The sequence below is a fragment of the Rhinolophus hipposideros genome (assembly GCF_964194185.1).
Source record: "Rhinolophus hipposideros genome assembly, chromosome: 24".
NCBI lineage: Eukaryota > Metazoa > Chordata > Mammalia > Chiroptera > Rhinolophidae > Rhinolophus > Rhinolophus hipposideros.
Window position 1 is genome coordinate 28,723,507 of NC_138070.1, and position 20,713 is coordinate 28,744,219.

The 20,713-nt window shown below is 41.9% G+C and overlaps 1 protein-coding gene across 1 annotated transcript in view; it reads left to right on the forward strand.

The window, feature by feature from the left end:
- Positions 1-2,815, forward strand: part of BARX2 (BARX homeobox 2) — a gene marked incomplete at its 3' end in the record, with an annotated part of 62,650 nt that extends 59,835 nt beyond the window's left edge. Inside the window, exon 4 of the mRNA XM_081037402.1 lies at positions 2,549-2,815. Coding sequence (XP_080893528.1) covers positions 2,549-2,815 — 267 coding nt within the window. The remainder of the gene's footprint in view (positions 1-2,548) is intronic.
- Positions 2,816-20,713: the final 17,898 nt, after the last annotated feature.

Here is a 20,713-nt window from a genome sequence, read left to right on the forward strand (position 1 = left end):
AGTTATCTCCTAATTATTGCTTGCGCTGGAATGTTTTATTCCATTTAGAAAATGGTCTGATTGTTTTGAATTTTTTTGTGTGTACTGTAGGAAAACAGCCAGGTGGGGTTGATCCAAGCTGTGTGGGTGGTGTTCTCTAATTGCTGGGCTGGACTTTCTTTTGCCAATTAGGTGGCTTCCTTAGACCTGCCCTTTTATAACTTGATTAATACATGGGGCAACTTAATTTTGTATAATCTCTTTCATACTGAGTGAAGCTGCTTTCAACATGTAAGTTCCATCTTGGCACATTTAGGTGCTGTCAACAGCCTGAATTGAAATCAAAATCAGATAGTGACTTATATGAAAAGAAATATAGGGATGTCTTCTCCCAGAAGGTGGATTCTGTCAGCATTTATACCTTGTTAGAGGTCTCCTTCAGACCTGTGTTTTTGGGTGGAAAGTACAGTGCTTGAGAAGATTCCCAGCTAAAAGGAGGTGTTTATTAAAGACTTATCGTTTTCCTCATACCATACACAGAAATTAACTCAAGTGAATCATGGACCTAAATGTATAAGCTAAAACTGTAAAACTCTTAGAAGAAAATATGAGTAAATATTCATGACCTTGAATTAGGCAAAATCTTCTTAGATATAGCATCAAAAGCACAAATAACAAAAGAAAAAATAAATTGGACATCAACAAAATTAAAAACTCTTGTGTTATGAAGGACATTATCAAGAAAGTGAAAAGACAACACACAGAATGGTTGAACATATTTGCGAATCTTGAGTCTAAGAGACTTGTATCCAAAATATATAAAGAACTCTTACAACTTAATAATAAAAATAGAACCAAATTTTAAAAAAGGACGAAAGATTTGAATAGACATATCTCCAAAGAAGACACAGTACTGGCACATGAAAAGATGCTCAACTGCATTAGTCATCAAGGAAATGCAAATCAAAAACAATGATGCCACTCACACTCAATAGAATGGCCGTAATCAAAAAGGCTTAGTAACAAGTATTGGTGAGGATGTGGAGAACTGGAGTCCTCGCATACTGCTAATTGGACTATAACATGGTGGATTCCTTTGGAAAATAGTGTGGAAGTTCCTCAGAATGTTAAACAGAGTTACCAGCTGTTCCACTTCTGGGCATATACCCCAAAGAAGTGAAAGCAGGGACTTGAACAGATATTTGCACACCCATGTTCATAGTAGCGTTATTCACAATAATCAAAAAGGTAGAAGCAACCCAAGTGTCAAACAAGTGCCCATCAACTGGTGAATGGTAAAGAGAATGGGGTATGCCCATACAATGGATATTATTTGGCCATAAAAAAGAATGAAATACTGGTACGTGCTATAACATGGACGAACCTTGAAACCATTATGCTAAGTTAAAGAAGCCAGTCACAAAGGATGACACAGTATATGATTATTTTCATATGGAATGTCCAGAATAGGCAGCTCTGTAGAGACAGAAAACAGATTAGTGGTCGCCTATGGTTGGGGAACAGGGAATGGGGAGTGGCTACTCATGGGCAGGGGTTTCTTTTTTGGTGTGATGAAATGTTCTAAAATTGGATTCTGGTGGTACATAATTGCACAATTTTCTGACTATACTAAAAAAAAAGAAAACTAAATCGTGTACTATAAATGGATGAAATGTATGGTATGTCAATTGTATCTCAATAAAGCTGTTTTTTTAAAACAGAACTATGGTTTATCAAGTTACTACATTCATTCTTGTAATTCAGCACCTCTGCTGCTCTTACAGGAAGGAGATGTAGTCAATAAATATTTAGTGACCGCATAGAAAGTTAGTTGGAAGTTAGATGCTTGGAGTGTAAAGCCAGGGATAGAAGTAGGATTTACTTTCAAGGAGCTTCTGTTCAAATGGGGAAGACAAGAGGAAGGTAGGTATGTAAGTAGCAAAAATATACCCCATCCCTAATTATTTGTGCTAACCCAGGTCCTCCTGAAGCCCTTCTCATTGGCTGCCCAGAAAGTCAGCAATTACACCAGGATTCAGAGTCAGTGGAGGAGGGAGTCTCTGTTATATTTCTAAGTAGCATAAAAATATTTTAAAAATTATTCCTGCCTACCTCATGGGATTCTTGTGTAAGTCACATCAGGATAATAAATGTGCAAGTCCTTTGAAATCAGCAAATGCTATTTGGGGTATTCTTATTTTGCTTGCTCTATATCTTTCTTCAACTCTATGGAAAGTATTTATTTTCCTGCTTGCTACAAATATTGTCTTTTTTTTTAATTTGTCAACTTTATTGATACCACATTAATATTTTAATTTTATTTCTTTCCTTATTATTGAAGTTGGATTTTTTTTGTGTGTGTGATCATTTTATTTAATGCTAAAATACGTGATATTGACTAAAAGTACATTTGAAGGATGAAGACGTCCTTGTAGACTGTAGCTGATGGGTGGAAAATACTATTTGCTGAACTCTGTCACCACTGGGAAGGAATGGTGTAGATGCTGTTGAATGGTAAAGTGGGAAGGAGTTATTTCTTAGACTTAATGACCATTTCTCTCCCACGTAGGTTCTTAAAGGTGGGCAGGAAGCGCCCACAAAACCCAAAGGTCGTCCCAAGAAGAACTCCATCCCCACTTCAGAAGAGATAGAAGCTGAAGAGAAGCTGAACAGCCAGGCCCAGAGCCAGGAACACCTGGCACCCTCCCAAGGACAGGAAGAGCTCTGTGACACACAGAAACCTAACGCATGTGATGTCCCTGTAGAGGTGGCAGAGCCCCCAGGCCAGCCCCAGGAGTTGCCAATAGCCTCTTCGGAACCCCCACCATCAAGCTAAAATAAAACTCTTTGAGGGGAGAGGGAGACTGGGAAGAAGGGAAAGAGAAAAGGCAGGGAGAATAGGGAGAGTAAAACTTCCCACAGCCTGGTTAACTGGGGGAGAAGAGATCCAGTGGTATTTTCATCTCAAGCGTTTGAGGAAGACTTGCTTCTCTTAGGCTTTTCTCTTCCTGAAAGGATGCTTTAGCCACAGGATGTCCTTACTGAAGAGAGATAGTGCCTTGGGACTGCCTGCCCCAGCTGGGGTGATGGCTGCGGGGCTGGGCACAAGCCCCACCTGATGTGTGGTGGAGGATGGCTTTGGCTCTCTCCCTGCCAGCCTCTGGGCAGCCAGTCATCAAAGCAGAGAGATACGGAGGACTTGGGCAGCTTGCCCAGGTTCCTTGCTGACTCAGCACTTATTTCTGTAGTTTAAAAGAGAATTTAATGTTTTGGTTGTTGTTTTGGGGGGTGGGGGGTGAGGGTGGGCAAAAACAAGTTGGGGGAAGGGAGTTCTGAGTTATTAGAATTGTTTCTGAATAAAGTTTGTTTGTTTGAAGACACGCGTGCCTTTGTACCCATTATAAGATGGTCAGGTGACTCAAGAACTGATAAGCCTTGTTTTTCTTGCTTCATTAAGTTGTCATCCTTGAAGCTGAAATACAGATATGTGAAGATAACTTTTATTTTTTAATTAAAAATAAATCTTTCAAAAGGATTGGGTGTATTATTTCTTCTAGGGAGTGCATTTAGCCCTTTCTGGATATGTCCTGTGGAAAGAGAGACCCAGAGAAGGAGAGCCCGGCTTCCTGGGCTTTAGTTTTCCAGCTAGAAAATAAAAAGATTGGGCCAGGCCAGTGGTGTCTCAATGCAGAGAACAAATGGAAGACACACCAAGACAGCTTGGGTGAGGAAGGAGCAGGGCAGCCCAGGCTCTGCCCACGACCCCTCCCAACACCTTCTGCCAGAGCAGTTCCACTGTCAGCCGCTGTACATTGTGGGCTTTTGACTTCAAAAATTGCTTTACTTTTTTTGAAGAGATAATAAATTTATGTGCTTCAAAAGTCAAATGATAAAACAAAGGTTTGCTTTCCCTCTTGCCCTTTCTACCCTGTGTCCCCATCCCCTTTAGGGTAACCATTTTTATTGGTTTCTTATTTATCTTTCTTCATTATGTATCCATTTGGATGACAGGTTCTGCAATGTTTAACAAAAGATTTGAGAACTACTTGGCTAGATGTGCTCTGTGATTTTAAATTTAAAATGATGTCCCACTTTTCAGAAGATCTGGAAAGAGGTGGGCTCTGGATGTCCTAAGGTGAGAACGCAGCTTCTGTTTCTCATTTGATTGTCATGCAGACTGACCCAGAGGCCTGATGCCACGTGGGTTGTCGTGATGATCTTCCCTGGTGTGTGCACTTGTGATGTCCTACAGGGCAGAGGACCCATCTCACCGACTGTCCATTAATTACATGGTAACTCTGCCCAGTGTGGGCTTGGGAAATAAAAACTGACTTTAATAATGGCCTCAGCTAGGAAGCAAAGCCTGTTACTAGTTCTGTCAAACAAATCGTATCATTCTTTTCAGAGTGACACAGGAATGATCTGCTTGTTTTCAGTACTCTGCCTGCCTGCTTCCATCCATTAACCTGGGCAGTGACTGCCATTTTGACTTAGCTAAGGCAGTGTGTTCACTGCCTTTGCTCTTAAGAGCAACAAAGTGAAAGCAGTCTTTTTTAACCTCTTGTGAATAGACAAAGGAGGTAAAGATTTGGCCTCCGAGAACCAGTCTGTGCAGACCACACCCAGCCATCTGTGTGAGGTTTCTTACACGAGGCATGCAGAAAGTTGTCTTCACCGCTAGCCCACCCCATGTACAGTTTCATGATCTGCCTACCAGGTGCTGTCCCAATGGGCCAGAGAGTGTACACAGTGGCCAAAGTAGGCAGGTGGATCTGTGCCAATTTAGTCTCACTCCTGAGGAACTGTTCTGCCTTATTCACGTTCCTCCTCCCCCCACCCCAGCCTGAAAGGCCTTTCATTTGGATGCTGTTTTCCTATGATGGTTTTGGTCTTATGTCCTGGGCTCTCAAATTGTCCTGTCTGAGGTGTCCAGTACTGACTGTTGTCACACAGATACATGTGTGTTGTGTTCTAGGCACTTTCTGACTTCCAGCTCTGAGTCCTTGGCCTGTCATCTTGGTATTGTCCCTAGGGGTTGGAAGGATTTCAGTGGAGGGTTTAGGACCTCAGATTATCTTTCCTCCTGTTTTGGAAGCCCTGAATCCAAGGTTACGTGCACTTATAAGCCCCGGGCTTGTCCTTCAGACTCAGCTCTGTATAGCTTTGCCCTGTGACTCAGGATGGGTCTTGGCCTTTCAAATGTAAGAGAATTGATTAGGCATCAAGCTCTGCTCCCTCCACATCCATCTTTTCCTTTACCCTCCAGTTCCTAAGACTTGAGATGGGCATCCAGAAACCCACTCTACAAGTTTTCTGTGGATCGTGGTGAATAGGAGGTCATTCTGTGTGGCTCTGAACAGTTATCCAGTGATCCCTGTTGCCCAAGGGTTCCTTCTATGGAGAGCAGTTTCCTCACTTTCTCAGCTTCTTTCTTAGTTCTCTCGGAGTCATCTACCTTTCTGGGCCTTGCTAAATAAAAGCATTCTTTCCCTTCTCTGGCATCCAGGATGGTGATTCCTGAAGGTTCAGGGTTTTATCTTAGGGTCTTGTCAGCTTCTCCTTGAAGTTTTTCAGAGGACGGGAGAGCGCCGTGGCAAACTGATCACACAACGAAGCTGACCACATGGAGGCCTCAGCCCTCCTCTCTTGCAGCCTCTCCTCTGGGAGGATTGGAAAGCACTTCCACAAGCGCTTTTGGTTGATGCTGCCTGCTCGGCCTATGAAATGGGCTACGTTGTCTAGTTTTACAGGAAGTCCATTAATCAGAGAGAAGTTAAGCTTTTATCCTGGATAATAGCTGGTCAGGAGCCAAGTTGAGAACCAAACCCAGTGCCAGATCCCTGCAGAGGGCCTTCGTCATTCTCAGCCTTCTCTCCTCCCATGCAAATAAGTCTGTGCCTTTTAGGGGGCGGTAGTAGTGGAAAAATTTTCAGCCGCAGCCTGCTCTCTGTACTTCAGCTTTGTCCTAATGCAGGGATGGGAGTGGTGCAGGGGTCTTCCCCAGAGACACAAGGTGACACAGCCAGGAGCAGTGCCTCTCCTCCCAGTGCTCGCATCTTTTTTAGTAGAAAGTAAAGGACTCCTGGAGCAGGCCCTGGACTCTCCGTAGGTGTCCCAGGGTGCTTGCCTAACAATGAGTTCGTGTTCTGGGTCACTGTTCCTTCTGATTGGCTTCTACATCATCCACAGATGTTTGCTGAGATTCAAACCATCACCAAATGGGTCTCATGCTAACAGACCCATGTCCTCAAACTAGTCTGAACAGATCTATCAGAAACCAACTTTAACCAGGCTGGGTTTAAGTTTTTCTCAGAGACTGGTCAGTTCTAAAACTGTCTTAGGAAGTCTTGGGACCTCCGTGACCCTCTCTTTCCCTCCCCAGGTGCTTAGAGTTCCCCTACCCTTCTCGCCACCTTTGCACCTCATTTCACCGGGCAGTGCCCCACACCCTTGCCTGGGCCTGGGCTGGAGCTGGACTGCAGGGTAGGAAGCACTTCCCTCAACAAGATGTGCTTTGTCAGCTTGGTTGCATGTCCACTCAGCAGAAAATGAGCAGGGACTTGCAGCAACAGATTAACGATCATCCCAAGGGGTTCTCCCCAATCTCTCTCCTGCCCGAGTCAGCGACCAGGTGATTGCCTGATCCTCTGGCAAGTTTCTGTAGGTGCCCCCTAAATCTTACCCCCCATCATACTTGAAAGATCCTTTCAAGAGTGGAAAGTATTGGGGTGAGAGAACTGAAATGTGCTTTGCACGAAAAGCAAACTTGTTTCTCAGGATTCCTGTGCACTGAATTGTCTGTTTGCCTAAAGCCCAGAAAACGGCTGCTGCTGCTCTGTGTCTGAGATACCCCCACTTCGCTACTCTCTTTTCGGTTGGCCTTGCTGAGTGTTGCATCTTCCAGGCGCAGAGGCTTCTCTCTCCTCTAAGTCTTTCAGTCCCGCCCTGCGAGGCTGCGCCCCAGCCTGCTCTGTGCAGGGAGACAATGTCCTTTTCCCAACTGCCTCAACTCCCTTCTCCCTTACACTTCTCAGCATAAGACTTTGAGGCCACCTCTTCCTGTTTCTTAATTAACCTTGCCTCTTCTCCAGTCTAACCTGTTCATTCCTCTTTCGCCTCTTCCTCTTAATGCACTTTTTGGCCTTGTCACTGTGATCCTGCCACATTTTCTACGAGGACATGGATTTGTTTTTTTCTCTGTTAGAGCGTAAGTTCCTTGAGGCTGTTTTTCAGTTTGTATGTCTCGAGTTCCTTTTGCTGTGTTTCTAAAGGCCCGTAGACAGACAGTTTTAGAGGCTCCGGATGCCCCCAGTCTCCTGCTGGCATCTTTCTTGGACGTCCAGAGGTTTTGTGTTCTTAAAAGTATGGTGGGTACAGCCCAATGTCATGAAGTCTCGAGGCCCCAAATCATGAAACAACTTTCCTGGTTGTTGACTACTGTTAGAGCCACATGCATTGGCTGCAGGACAGGGAGTTGCCAGCACCTTTCAGAGGCAGGAGGGAAGGAAGGACAAACTCCTTTTGTGATCTGCAGAAACATTCCCATCACCCCAGGGACAAGGGGATGCAGGGTGATGGGGAGCTCATACGTGAAGGTCCCCATGACCAAGGGCCAGTGTGCCGCCAGTTTGCTAGTTCTTTTTGGGAAGAGATATTGACAGGGCTCTGAAGAAGATACCCTCGGAAAGTTTTCTCCCGAGGAGACTATGGGTAGTGTTGTCGCAGACAGCCTGAGGCATTTGTCTAAAACAAAAATTAAAATCCTGTCTAGGCCAAAGTCACATTTGGTAACTGGCGGTGGGTTGGTGATCTTGTTTGACCTGGTTCATGAGTTAATATTAGGAGGTGTCTGAGGGGAGATGAGTTCATCCTAGAGAACAGCTGGGAAGGCAAGGGCAGAAAAGTTGTAGCTGGAGCCAAATCTAAAACCTTGGGGTGGGCAATAGTCAGAAACATCCTTTCCACTTGCACAGGGGGAACTGGGAGAGACAACAGTGACTTGAGAGAGGGCCCCGAGCCATCCAGGGGCAGAAGCCTCTGCCCGTAGCAAGCAGAGTGCTTGGCCTTCTACCACCATAAGCAGCGCTAGCCACAGTTCAATTCAACCCAACAGGTATTTCCTCAACATCTGTTTTGCGAGGAACACTGTGCCAGTGCCAACGTGGAAGGAGAGGAGGGGGGTACAGTAATATGTCCTCACCCTCAAATAAGCTAGAATCTTCTTGGAGAAACTTATACTTTAGTGAGTTTGGGGCTGGGGCAGGGATTTCAGCTAGGATTGTGTGATCTTTTCCCTGCCCTCACCTGTGAGATGGCGTTCTTTCAGGGCAAGGAAGGTGATTCATGGAAGATACATCCCTAAGCATGTCCTCCCCAGGCTAGGCCCACGAAGAGAGGGTTAATGTCTTAGGTCTCTTGTGCACCTGGAAGGGTGATTAACACTGGAACAACAAGTGTTTGCTGAATTCATCTGAATGTGTCTCTAATCCCAGATTGTCACCCAAATCCTGGGTGGAGGGTGGTTTGGGTCAGGCAGAACTATCCTGGTAATACCATTTGTAATCTGGGTGCGGATCCTGAAGGGAAGGTAGTTGGGCACCAACCTGTTTTTGTCTCCTCGCGTTTTGCGCTTGCCTTGCCAATGGGCAGTGGATGCGGTGGCCTTCCCAGTCTCCTGCCCTTGCTCCCTTTTGTGCCCATCCAGCTCTGCTCTGGTGTGGTCTCTACCTGGCTGCTCTGCTGTCAATCCAAGTGGGCAGTGGCCAGGAGGGGACGGGGCGGACACTGCCTGCTGAGGGGCTGTGGTAAATCACCATGACAGGCTTCTTTCATACCTGACCTCTTTTCTTTCCCAAACCCTCTCCCCTTCTGTTTATTTTTGTTGCAGATTTATTAGACACACAGTTAAGTGCCCATTTAGCTCTGCAAACTGTCATCACGCCTGCTTTATGAATAAGCTCATTCACTGACAAAGCCCTTTAAACATTTTTTTTTTAAAGAAGGTGGGGAGGAATGGGGGAGAGGAGAGAAGGAGGAAATAGTGCCCCAGGTCAGCGAGGAGGCCAAGAACAACCGAAACCCAAGCGCTGGCCTCTCCTGTAGCTCAAGAATGTAACAAGGGCCCTCAGAGTTGCCTTGAATCACCCTGTTCATCAAGACATGTGTCATCTCTCCTGCAGGACGCTGGGGTCTAGAGTTCACTCCTTTGTCTCAGTTGCCTGGGAGCATACCACTTGGGGCAGGCCGAGCAGCAGCTGTGCACCTGCTCAAAATGGTTGCCAAGAGCCTCAAGGCGTGTCAGGCCAAGCCCAGGCCCCTTCGGAACCCTCCTGCTTCTGCCAGGGCTTCTCTCCTTCAGGTGGCATTTCTTCCCAACCACCTGGCTCCTTAAACACACACATAACTCTGCCGAAAGGAGCAAGACCCTGGAGCCGTGTCTTTTTATGCACTCTGACGATACGCCAGCCCTGTAATGAGGACTGTTTACGTCACTGCATCTAATCATTGCAGCAGCCCTTTGAAGTAGGTGCTATTACCTCCACTCAGAGAGGGGGAGGCTGAGAAAATGTGGTGGCACAACTTGGGTAGTTACTACCTAACACAGCGGGAAGTACGTACTTCTCATCCCTGAACTGGGCCTGTGCCTACGTGTAAGAAGGCTGAGTTGATCGAACCTGATCTCGGGGCAAAGCATTGAGGTAGGCAGACCCTGTGTCCTCAGATTCTCCTGCAGGTACCCTTGTCCCTGCTCCCACACCGCTGTCACTGGGGTATCTCTTGCAGCATGCCCTCACTGTGTTGGGTGCAGATAATAGACCGCAGTGTGCTCGTTTAGTGTGAATGATGAAGCTCTCCATGTACCCACCCAGACCAGCAACAAGTACAGGTCCCCCATCTACCTCCTCATTGTGTGTAGTCAAGGGTGTGGGAGTGTGTTGTCACCTTTTTTTTGCAGTGACCTTGGAAAGGAGTGCAAGCATCTGGAGGAATCATCTGGAGGGAGGGGTCATATCTGAAGCACAGAACAGTGTTCTCACTGTGGAGTGGCAAGCAGTGCCAGGGGATATGACCTGAATGGGAGGGATTACCCTAGAATGGGAGGGATACAAATAGAAGCTTGTAGAACCTAGGTAGAAGCCGCCTGGAATGCCGAGTCCTCTGATCTAGCTAGCTCTGGACACAGATGCTGCTCTTTCTCAGCAGTCCTTGGAGTGACCTCTGTGGTCTAAGCCAGCCTTGGCGCACTGGCTCTGGACCCAGTGCCTCATGCTTCTGTCCCTCAGAGGCCCCGGAGCTAGTCTTCCTTTTCCTGCTCCACATCCTCCTCTTCTTCTTCCTTTTGGTTTCTCTCTCAGTCATTTATTTCCTTTTATTTGCATTTGTGTTCAATGCAAATAAATACCATAATATGAGAAAGTCATTATGAATCAAAGCATAGTTACACAGGAACAATGTACAATCAAAACAGATGTTAAGCATGCAAACATGAATCAAGAAGGAGTGTTCATTCACACATACCAAAGCTTGAGATGTGTGGGAGCTGGGTGTTTTGTATTGCTTTCTAAGGATGGCAAACATCAGCTTTTGTCATCAAAGCTACTGTGCCCACCTGAACCCTGAAACACCAGTGTGGTCATGGCAGTCAAAGAATTTAATAAGTACATAGTTCTGAAAAAGGCATCTGCACATGGAGGCAGCTGTACAAGACTACTTTCCAAAATCAAGCCAGTTTTACACTGTGAGGTTCTAACTATTTCAAGCATCAGCTGACACAGAGTGTGCTCCAAAGACAGCTAGTTTTATTAATAAATGTGAAGACAAAGTATTTGCAGAAATAATATAAAAGAATTTTTGTGAGCTCAATTCAGGTGAGTTCCTATTGTTCAATTTACTTTATTTTTGTCTTCTTTTAAGATTTGTGTTCAAAATGGGTATTTTAAATTATTACATAATATCTTACATGTGCTGAAATAAAAGACACTAATTTAAAGTTATTTGGGGTCACATTCTCATTGCTAAAAGAATCTGACTCTCTATTGGTAAATGAGAATATGTGAAAGGAAATACTCAGCTTTTAATCTTTTTAACACATAAGCAACATTTAGTAATTATCCATGGATTTTGGGTAGTTTCTAACTTATCATTGCCTTGGCACATGTCAATTGCTTTCAGCAAGTCAACTGCAAAACCCTGAAGAAAACAATTCTTAAGAGAACAGTGAGGGCTTAGCATTGGATAGCTTTATCTAGTCCAGCAGCACTAAATTAGTGGTGATGAAACAATGTGCAGACGATTTACAGTAGAACCTGGTGATTCCTTCCATTGTACACATAAATAGAAACATGGACACTTTTCATTCTAATAATTTTATAGCCTTTTAGATTTAATGAGCCAAAGTAAAATCCAAGTCTCCTTTTCACATCCTATTCTTTTACTCTAAATGAAGGTAAAATCTTTTTATTTCTAAGATGGAGTTTTAGATGTCCATATTTCCTAAGCCATATTTAATAAATTTACATCTTTCTTCTGTCTTGTATGAGAAATTCCATTCATCAGCTTTATCATTGGCATCTACCATCTGGTTAAATGTTTCAGATGTTCTTCAAACCAGTCACATTTGGGATTTTTAATATTTTCTGAATCATAATTGTGCCAATAAAATTAAGGAGTGAAATTCAATAGATTTGGTAAGGATATTTTGATTCTTGATTTCTTTTTTAGGCATTCTGGACTTCAAAAAGCAGGCATCTTAATTGTGGAAGATGAGGTGGGGAAGTGTAGCTGTTTTTTAGTCAGAGCCAAGGCCTTACGTCTGAGCTTAAAAACAGGCATGTCCCTTAAATCTCTTTATGTGTGGGTTTCTTTTTCATCTCTTTATTCCGACTTACAATTTATTTGTAAATTGGATGTATTGTTTCCATGAATGTTAAAGTGATTGACATTAGAATGAACTCACCATGTATTTTTTCTTAAAAAAAAAAAAAGTGTTTCCTAGTTCTGTTTTTAAAAATCTGTAGAAATAATGGTTAACCCAATGGCAATGAAAATGCCTGGTACCTAGATAATGGTCTCTAAATTCTGTTTCCAACTAAAAGGAACCAGGACTCCCTAGAAATGACTCATTCCAGGTCTGGAGCAGGAATTGCAAATGGTTGGCTTGGAATATCTTTAGTGCCAGAAAGCAATGAAGCTATTAAACACCAGTAGGTCATGTCAAAAGGATATAGGGGGAAAAAAAGGATATAGGGGACATAGGAGCTAATTTGAAGAGGCTTCCACTGGCTAAAGCTGTCAGTAAGAATTATTATTGTGATCCCTATTTCCAGTCAAGATGGCAGAGTAGATAAGTGCTGTGTTTACCTCCTCTCATGACCACATCAAAATTACAACTAAACTACAGAACAATCATCATTGAGAATCGCTTAAAGTCTAACTGAACTGAAGCCCTACAACTAAGGACATATAGAAGAAGCCACCTCTTGAGTAGTAGGAGCAACGGAGACATGAAATGGGCTAGTCCAACACCCATGAGTGACCATTAAAAATCAGGAAGAATATCTCAGCTGCAGAGGTTCTCCCTTCCCCCCCAAGGAGCAAGGGTTTCTAGCCCCACACCAGGCTCCCAAACCCAGGGTTCCAGTGCCAGGGACTGAAGTCCCCATAATTTCTGGCTATGAAAAAAAGCGGAGATTGTGGCAGAGTGAGATGAGAGTCACTGGAGTCCCAGGTGCTCCTGTTAAAGGGCTTACAGACTTACTCTCTGACAAATGCACTTGCTCTGAGCTCCAGTGCTGGGGCAGCAGCTCAAAAGTTGCAGTTGCCAGGGACATATGGGAAGGAACTGAGTTGTCTGGCCTCAGCATGAGGGCTGGAGGGCTGGATGGTGGAGCTGGCGGAGGTCATTTCTTTGTTGAGCCCTACTACCTCACAGCATGCAGATGCAGGCTGCTGCCATATCTGAATCTCCATCAGCGTTCACCCTGCCCTGGTGATTCTCTGAGACCCTGCCCCACCACACTTTCAGGCACACCCAAGCTGCTTCCAGGGGATTTTCTGTACAAGCCTGTCTTGGCTTACCTTCCTAAAATCCCTCAAAGGTTCAAAAACCCAAACAAACAGTATCTACCTTCAGTGTGTCCCATACCTTCTGCTGCTAGCCCTAAGGCTGGCACTAGTGATAGCTGGTATTGGTTTGCAGCTTGGCCTCTTGAGGCATCTCCAAGCCCAGCACAGGTGGTGGCCATCTTAAAATGCTTTGTGGCTCATGCCAGGTGGCCCCAGGCAGGGAACAGGCTATGGCTGAACTTGGCTTGTGGTGGGGTCCCTCCCAGAAAGTCCTGTGAACTGGCATACCCAGAGGCCAGCTTTGGAGCCAGCCAGTACATCACCAGGCCAAGGATGACACAGCCAAAGGGGCAACTAGGTAGGCATCAGAGCTCTGCTAAAGCAAATCCTGCTCTGTAGGGTCAGCTCCTGCACAATAGCTTCTCCACTGAAGTCACATCCAGTCCTCACAACCCATCAGCCCAATGGCAAATCCCTCTCATTGACATGCAAACAGCAACCAAGGCTCAACTACAACAGGAGGGCACTCACAACTCACACAAGAGACACACCTGGAGCACTCAGCCCTGGTGACCAGGGAGACTGTGCCACCGGGCCCTACAGCACATATACTACATAAGGCCACACTGCTAAAACTGAAAGGCATAGCAGCTCTACCTCATACATAGAAACAAACACAGGGAGGCAGCCAAAATGGGGAGACAAAGAAATGTGTCCCCCGACCCCCCAAGAAAGAGGACAAAACTCCAGAAAAAGAACCAAAACAAAATGGAGACAAGAAATCTATCAGATGTGGAGTTCAAAACACTGGTTATGAGGATGCTCAATGATCCCAGGGAGAACTTCAATAAAGAGATAGGAAACATAGAAATGGAGATAGAAAACAAAAAAGATCCAGTGAGAAATAAAGAATACAATAACTGAAATGAAGAGCACATTAGAGGAAATCAAAAGTGGATTAGATGAAGTAGAGGATTGAATAAGCAATTTAGAAGATAAGGTAGCCAAAAACACCCAAACAGAACAGCCAAAAGAAAAAAGAATCCAAAAAAGTGAAGATAGTTTAAGGGGCCTCTGGGACAACATCAAGCACATGCACATTTGCATCATAGGGCTACCAGAAGGAGAAGAGAGAGAGCAAGGAATTGAAAACCTATTTGAAGAAATAATGACAGAAAACTTTCCTAAACTGGGAAAGGAAATAGATGTACAAGCCTACAAAGCACAGAGAGTCCCAAAATAAGATGAAACCACACAGGCTCAAGCCAAGACACATCATAATTAAAAATGCCAAAGGTTAAAGACAAAGAAAGAATCTTAAAAGCAGCAAAAGAAAAGCAGTTAGTTAACTGCAAGGGAGCTCCCATAAGACTGTCAGCTGATTTTTCAATAGAAACTTTGTAGGCCAGAAGCGATTGGCAGGAAATATTCAAAGTGAAGAAAAGAAAGGACCTACAATCAAGATTACTCTACCCAGCAAGGCTATCATTTAGAACTGAAGGACAGATAAAGAGCTTCCTAGACAAGAAAAAGCTAAAGGAGTTCATCAGCACCAAACCAGTACAAGAAATGTTAGAGGGACTTTTTTAAGACAAAAAAAAAAGGATCAAAATATTACTAATAAATTGGCAGTAACTACATATCTATCAACAATTACTTTAAATGTAAATGGATTAAATGTTCCAATCAAATGATAAGGTGACTGAATAGATAAGAAAATAAGACTGTCACATTTCCTACCTACAAGATACTCACTTCAGATTGAAAGACACATACAGACTGAAAGTAAAGAGATGGAATAAGGTATTTCATGAAAATGGAAACAAACAGACAAACAAAAAGCTGGGGTAGCAATATTTATACCAGACAAAATAGACTTTAAAATAAATGTCTTGTTATAAAATAAATAAACAAGAGATAAAGAAGTACTCAGTAATCCCACTTCTGGGTATTTATCTGAAGAAACCCAAAATGCTACTTTGAAGGGACAAGTGTATCCATATGTTCATTGCAGCATTGTTTATAGTGGCCAAGATATGGAGGTAGCCTGGGTGTCTGTCAACAGAGGAATGGATAGTAAGGAGGTGGTACATATATACAATAGATATTGCTCAGCCATGGAAGGGAATGAGTTCTTGCCATCTGTGGTGGCATGGATGGACATGGAAGGTATTGTGCTGAGTGGAATGTGTTACATAGAGAAAGACAGATGCAGTATGGTTTCACTTATATGTGGAATCTAAAGAACAAAAATGAATGAACAAACAAAACAGAAACAAACTCATAGATACAAAGAACATTTTGAAGGTTGCCAGATGGGAGAGGGGGATTGAAGGAGTGGGTGAAAAGGGGGAAGGGATTAAGAAGTGCAAATTGGTTGTTACAAAGTAGTCATAGAGATGTAAACTATAGCATAAGTAATATAGTCAATAATGTTGTAATAACTGTGTATGGAGTCAGATAGGTACTAGATTTATTGGGGTGATACATGGAAGCGGGTTAGGGGACAGGTGAAAAACGTGATGGGATTAAAAAGTACAAATTGGTAGTTACAAAATAGTCATGGGGATGTAAAATAAAGCATAGGTAATATAATCAATAATATGGTAATAACTATGTATAGTGCCAGGTGGGTACTAGACTAGTAAGGGGAATCACTTCTTAAATTATATAAATGTCTAACCACTATGCTGTACACCTGAAATTAATTAAAATAATATCGAATATAAAAAAAGAAAAATAATTGCAATTGGTTGAAGTACATGAAATATTTTTAAATCCATGTGTTCAGAATTTAAAAAATAAAACTAATTTATCACCTTAGCAGGGATGCTAGGAAACCAATTCATGATTTTGAAAACTGATAAATAAAGAGAAAAATAAGGATTCACCTTATATGAACTGTGCCTCCAGGTAACTAATTGATAAGGGAAGTTTCTCTTTATAGAAAATAGTAATGAACAAGGAATGATTGATTTATAATATCACCATTTAGAACTTCACTGAATTAATGAATCCGGGTGAAAATTGCCAATGTATGCTTACATCACAGAAAAAGACACAACCAGATATTACGTATGTCCTGATAAAAGTACACACCTATAAAGAAGTCTTGCAAAAGAAAAAAAATCAAACCTGAACCTGATTAACTTTCTGCATTAAAATGTCAATTTATAGGAAATAAAGGGACAGAGAACATATTAAATGATGCCCTGATAATGCAGTAAGCAAAATCCCAACAGTCTTCCCAATAACACGTCTATGTGGACTGCCTTAAATTCACTCCCAAGTCATCCTAAGTGGCCTGCCTCAACAGTCACACCATTAATCTTGTCACTATCCATCCAAAACTTATCTTCCTTGAAAATGACTAATTCAAGCATTTACTCTCTGCTCTCAGATCATAGCTTTCTATTCTTCCCATTCTTGATTCAATTATTTCCCCTACAACTATTCTCAGATACCATCAGAAGGTACATTCCATAGGTTTATTTGCTCACAAAATATTAGCTTTCTCCTTTCTTGCTTTCACTCCTATTCACCTTAGATTTCATGCTCCATCAATTACCTGAACTTCCTTCCTATTTATCTTTTTTTGTCATCACTGTCTAGCAAAGTCGCCAACCTTGTGTTGAACTACCTACTTCCTTGGTGTCTGCATGAGGGCATCAGATTGCTGCTGGAGGAAATCCCGTGGAAGGTCAGAGGGGTACTACTGTCCATTTATGCAGAACCACCCTAGTGGTGCCCTCAATACTTTGCAGAATCCATTGTTTCTTTTTCTAGACACATTGTATTCCATCTGCAATGAATATTCCAAACCTCCACCTCACTCTCAGCAGATGATTTTCCTTCCAAATTTCCATTAAAATGAGCAATTAAGTGGGATTCCCTGAACTCCCTGCCACCAAACTTACAGACATGCACATCTGTTCCCAACCATTCTTTTATCCTTCTTGTTGCTGAAGAGGTGTCCCTACCCTATGCAAAACGATTTCCTTGACCTGTGTTTTGGATGCCTCACCTCCACCTTATGGAAACTTACTATATAGATCAGGAGTGTCCAAATTGCAGCCAGTGGGCCAACTGCAGCCAACAATCCATTGTTAATTGGCCCACAGCAAATTCCAAAAATATATTTGGTTTACTTAAATAAACCAGGTGAGGCAATACGTACTTCACCTCGAGTGAGTGGCCCAGCTGATTGTGTATTTTACCGCATTTGGCCCTTGGTAAAAAACGTTGAAAAAAGTTTGGACACCCCAGATATAGATTATACCTTCTCATTCCTTCCTCTTCAATCTCTGCATCTGTCACATAAGTATTATTTTAAATAGCTTGATTGAGTATAATTGACATACAATACACTTCACAAACTTAAAATGTATAATTTCACAAGTTTTGATATATGTATATACATGTAAAACCATTACCACAATCAAGATAGTGAACATATCTATCACCCCAAAAGGTTTCTTCGTGCTCCTTTTCATCCTCTCCTCTAGGTTCTCCCTGCCCCTCTTTCTCAGGCAATCACTGACCTGCCTTCTGTTATATCACTGAAGATTAGTTTGTATTTTCTAAAGATTTATATAAATGGTATCATATGTGTGTACTCTGCTTTTGCCTGCCTACTTTCACTCAGCATAATTATTTTAAGATTCACTTATGTTGTGTATACATAATTAATTTTAAAAAAATATTTTTCTATTTTTCAATTACAGTTGGCATTCAATATTATTTTTTATTAGTTTCAGGTGTACAGCATAGTGGTTAGGGTTTTACAAAATTTATGAAGTGATCTCCTCGATTAGTCTAGTATTCATTCTTTGGTAAAACCCAAAACTTGTTTATCCATTCACTGACTGATGGACATCTGAGTTGTTTCCAGTTTTGTGCTATTACAAATAAAGCTGATAAGAATATTAATGTACAAGTCTTCGTTTGGATGTCTGCTTTCTTTTCTCATGGGCAAATATCTAGGAAAGGCTGGACAATAGGGTAGGTAGGCTTACGTTTAATCTTTTAAGAAACTGTCAGACCGTTTTCCAAAGTGATTATACAATTTTACATTCCCATCAGCAGTCTGTGAGAGTTCCAGTTTCTCCACACCCTCATCAACACTTGGGATACTGTGGATACCTGATCATGGCATTGTACATCAGAAGCTAAACATTAATGAATGCCAACTATAATTTTATATATATAATGTGATGGTTCAGTGTGAGGTCGGAGGGATAGTGGATGGGGGGAGGGGGGTTCACAGTATGAGGGATATAAATGATGAACGTCTAAGTATTACCTTGTCTTGTACACCTGAAACTAATAAATAAATTAATTAAAAAAAAAAAAAAAACACTTGGGATGGTCATTCTTTTCATTATTAGGCATTTTAATAGCTCTGTCATGGTTTCTCACTGTGGTTTTTATTTATTTATTTTTTTAAACTTAAAAAAATTTTTTTTAATTTTTCTTTAATTTATTGGGGTGACTATTGTTATTAAAATTACATAGATTTCAGGTGTACAATTCTGTAATACATCATGTGTTCACCACCAAGAGTCAGTTCTCCTTCCATCACCATATATTTGATCCCCCTTACACTCATCTCCTGCCCCCCACAACCCTTACCCTCTGGTAACCACTAAACTATTGTCTGTGTCTATGAGTTTTTGTTTCTCATTTGTTTGTCTTGTTCTTTTGTTGTTTTTGGTTTATATACCACATATCAGTGAAATCATATTGTTCTCTGCTTTTTCTGTCTGACTTATTTCACTTAGCATTATATTCTCAAGATCCATCCATGTTGTCACAAATGTTCCTATATCATCTTTTCTTACCACCGAATAGTATTCCATTGTGTATATATACCACAACTTCTTTATCCATTCATCTATCAAAGTACATTTTGGTTGTTTCCATGTCTTCTTGGCCACGGTAAACAAAGCTGCAATGAACATTGGAGCACACATATCTTTATGGATAAATGTTTTCAGATTTTTGAGGTAGATACCCAGGAGAGGGATGGCTGGGTCATATGGTAATTCTATTCGTAATTTTTTGAGGAACCTCCACACTGCCTTCCATAGTGGCTGCACCAGTCTGCATTCCCACCAACAGTGTATGAGGGTTCCTTTTTTCCACAGCCTCTCCAACACTTGTTACTATTTGTCTTGTTGATGATAGCCATTCTGACTGGGGTGAGGTGATATCTCATTGTGGTTTTTATTTGCATTTCTCTGATGATTGGTGATGTTGAGCATTTTTCTATATGTTTATTTGCAATTTGTATGTCCTCTTTGGAGAAATGTCTCTTTAGGTCCTCTGCCCATTTTTCAATGGGGTTGTTCGTTTTTTTGGTGTTGAGTTTCATGAGTTCCTTGTATTGGATATTAGCCCCTTATCGGAGGCACTGTTTGCAAAAATCTTCTCCCATTATTTGGTTGCCTCTTTATTTTGTCGATGGTTTCTTTTGCTATGCAGAAGCTTTTAAGTTTCACATAGTCCCACTTGTTTATTTTACCTTTTACTTCCATTGCCTTTGGAGTCAAATTCATGAAATGCTCTTTGAACCCAAGGTCCATAAGTTTAGTACCTATGTTTTCTTCTATGTAGTTTATTGTGTCAGGTCTTACGCTTAAGTCTTTGATCCATTTTGAATTAATTTTGGTACATGGTGACAGATAACAGTCCAGTTTCATTCTTTTGCACGTGGCTATCCAATTCTCCCAGCACCATTTATTAAAGACCCTCTCTTTCCTCCATTGCATGTTTTTAGCTTCTTTGTCAAAAATTATCTGTTTATATTTATGCGATTTTATTTCTGGGTTCTCAATTCTATTCCATTGCTCTATGTGTCTGTTTTTATGCCAAACCCATGCTGTTTTGATTAATGTAGCCCTATAGTACAAGCTAAAGTCAGGCAGTGTGATACCTCCAGCACTGTTCTTTTTTCTTAAGATTGCTTTGGCTATTCGGGGTCTTTTGTGGTTCTATACAAATCTGATGATTTTTTGTTCTATTTCTTTAAAAAATGCCATTGAGATTTTGATGGGGATTGCATTAAATCTGTATATTGCTTTGGGTAATATGGCCATTTTACTATGTTGATTCTTCCAATCCTTGAGCTTGGAATGTCTTTCCATTTCTTTGTGTCTTCTTCAATTTCTTTCAAAAACGTCTTAGAGTTTTCAGCATATAAATCCTTCACATCCTTGGTTAAGTTTATTCCTAGGTATTTTATTCTTTTTGCTGCAATTGCAAAAGGAATTGTTTTTTGTATTTCTTTTGCTGAGGTTTCATTGTTAGTATATAGGAATGCAATGGACATTTGTACGTTGATTTTGTAGCCAGCAACTTTACTGTATTCGTTGTTTGTTTCTAACAGCTTTTTGGTGGATTCTTTAGGGTTATCTATATATAGCATCATGTCATCTGCAAAGAGTGATATTTTAACTTCTTCATTCCCAATTTGGATGCCTTTTATTTCTTTCCCTTGCCTGATTGCTCTGGCAAGGACTTCCAACACTATGTTGAAAAGCAGAGGTGATAGGGGACAGCCCTGTCGTGTTCCTGAACGTAGAGCAAAGGGCTTCAGTTTTTCACCATTAATTATGAGGTTAGCTGAGGGCTTGTCGTATATGGCCTTTATTATGTTGAGGTATTTTCC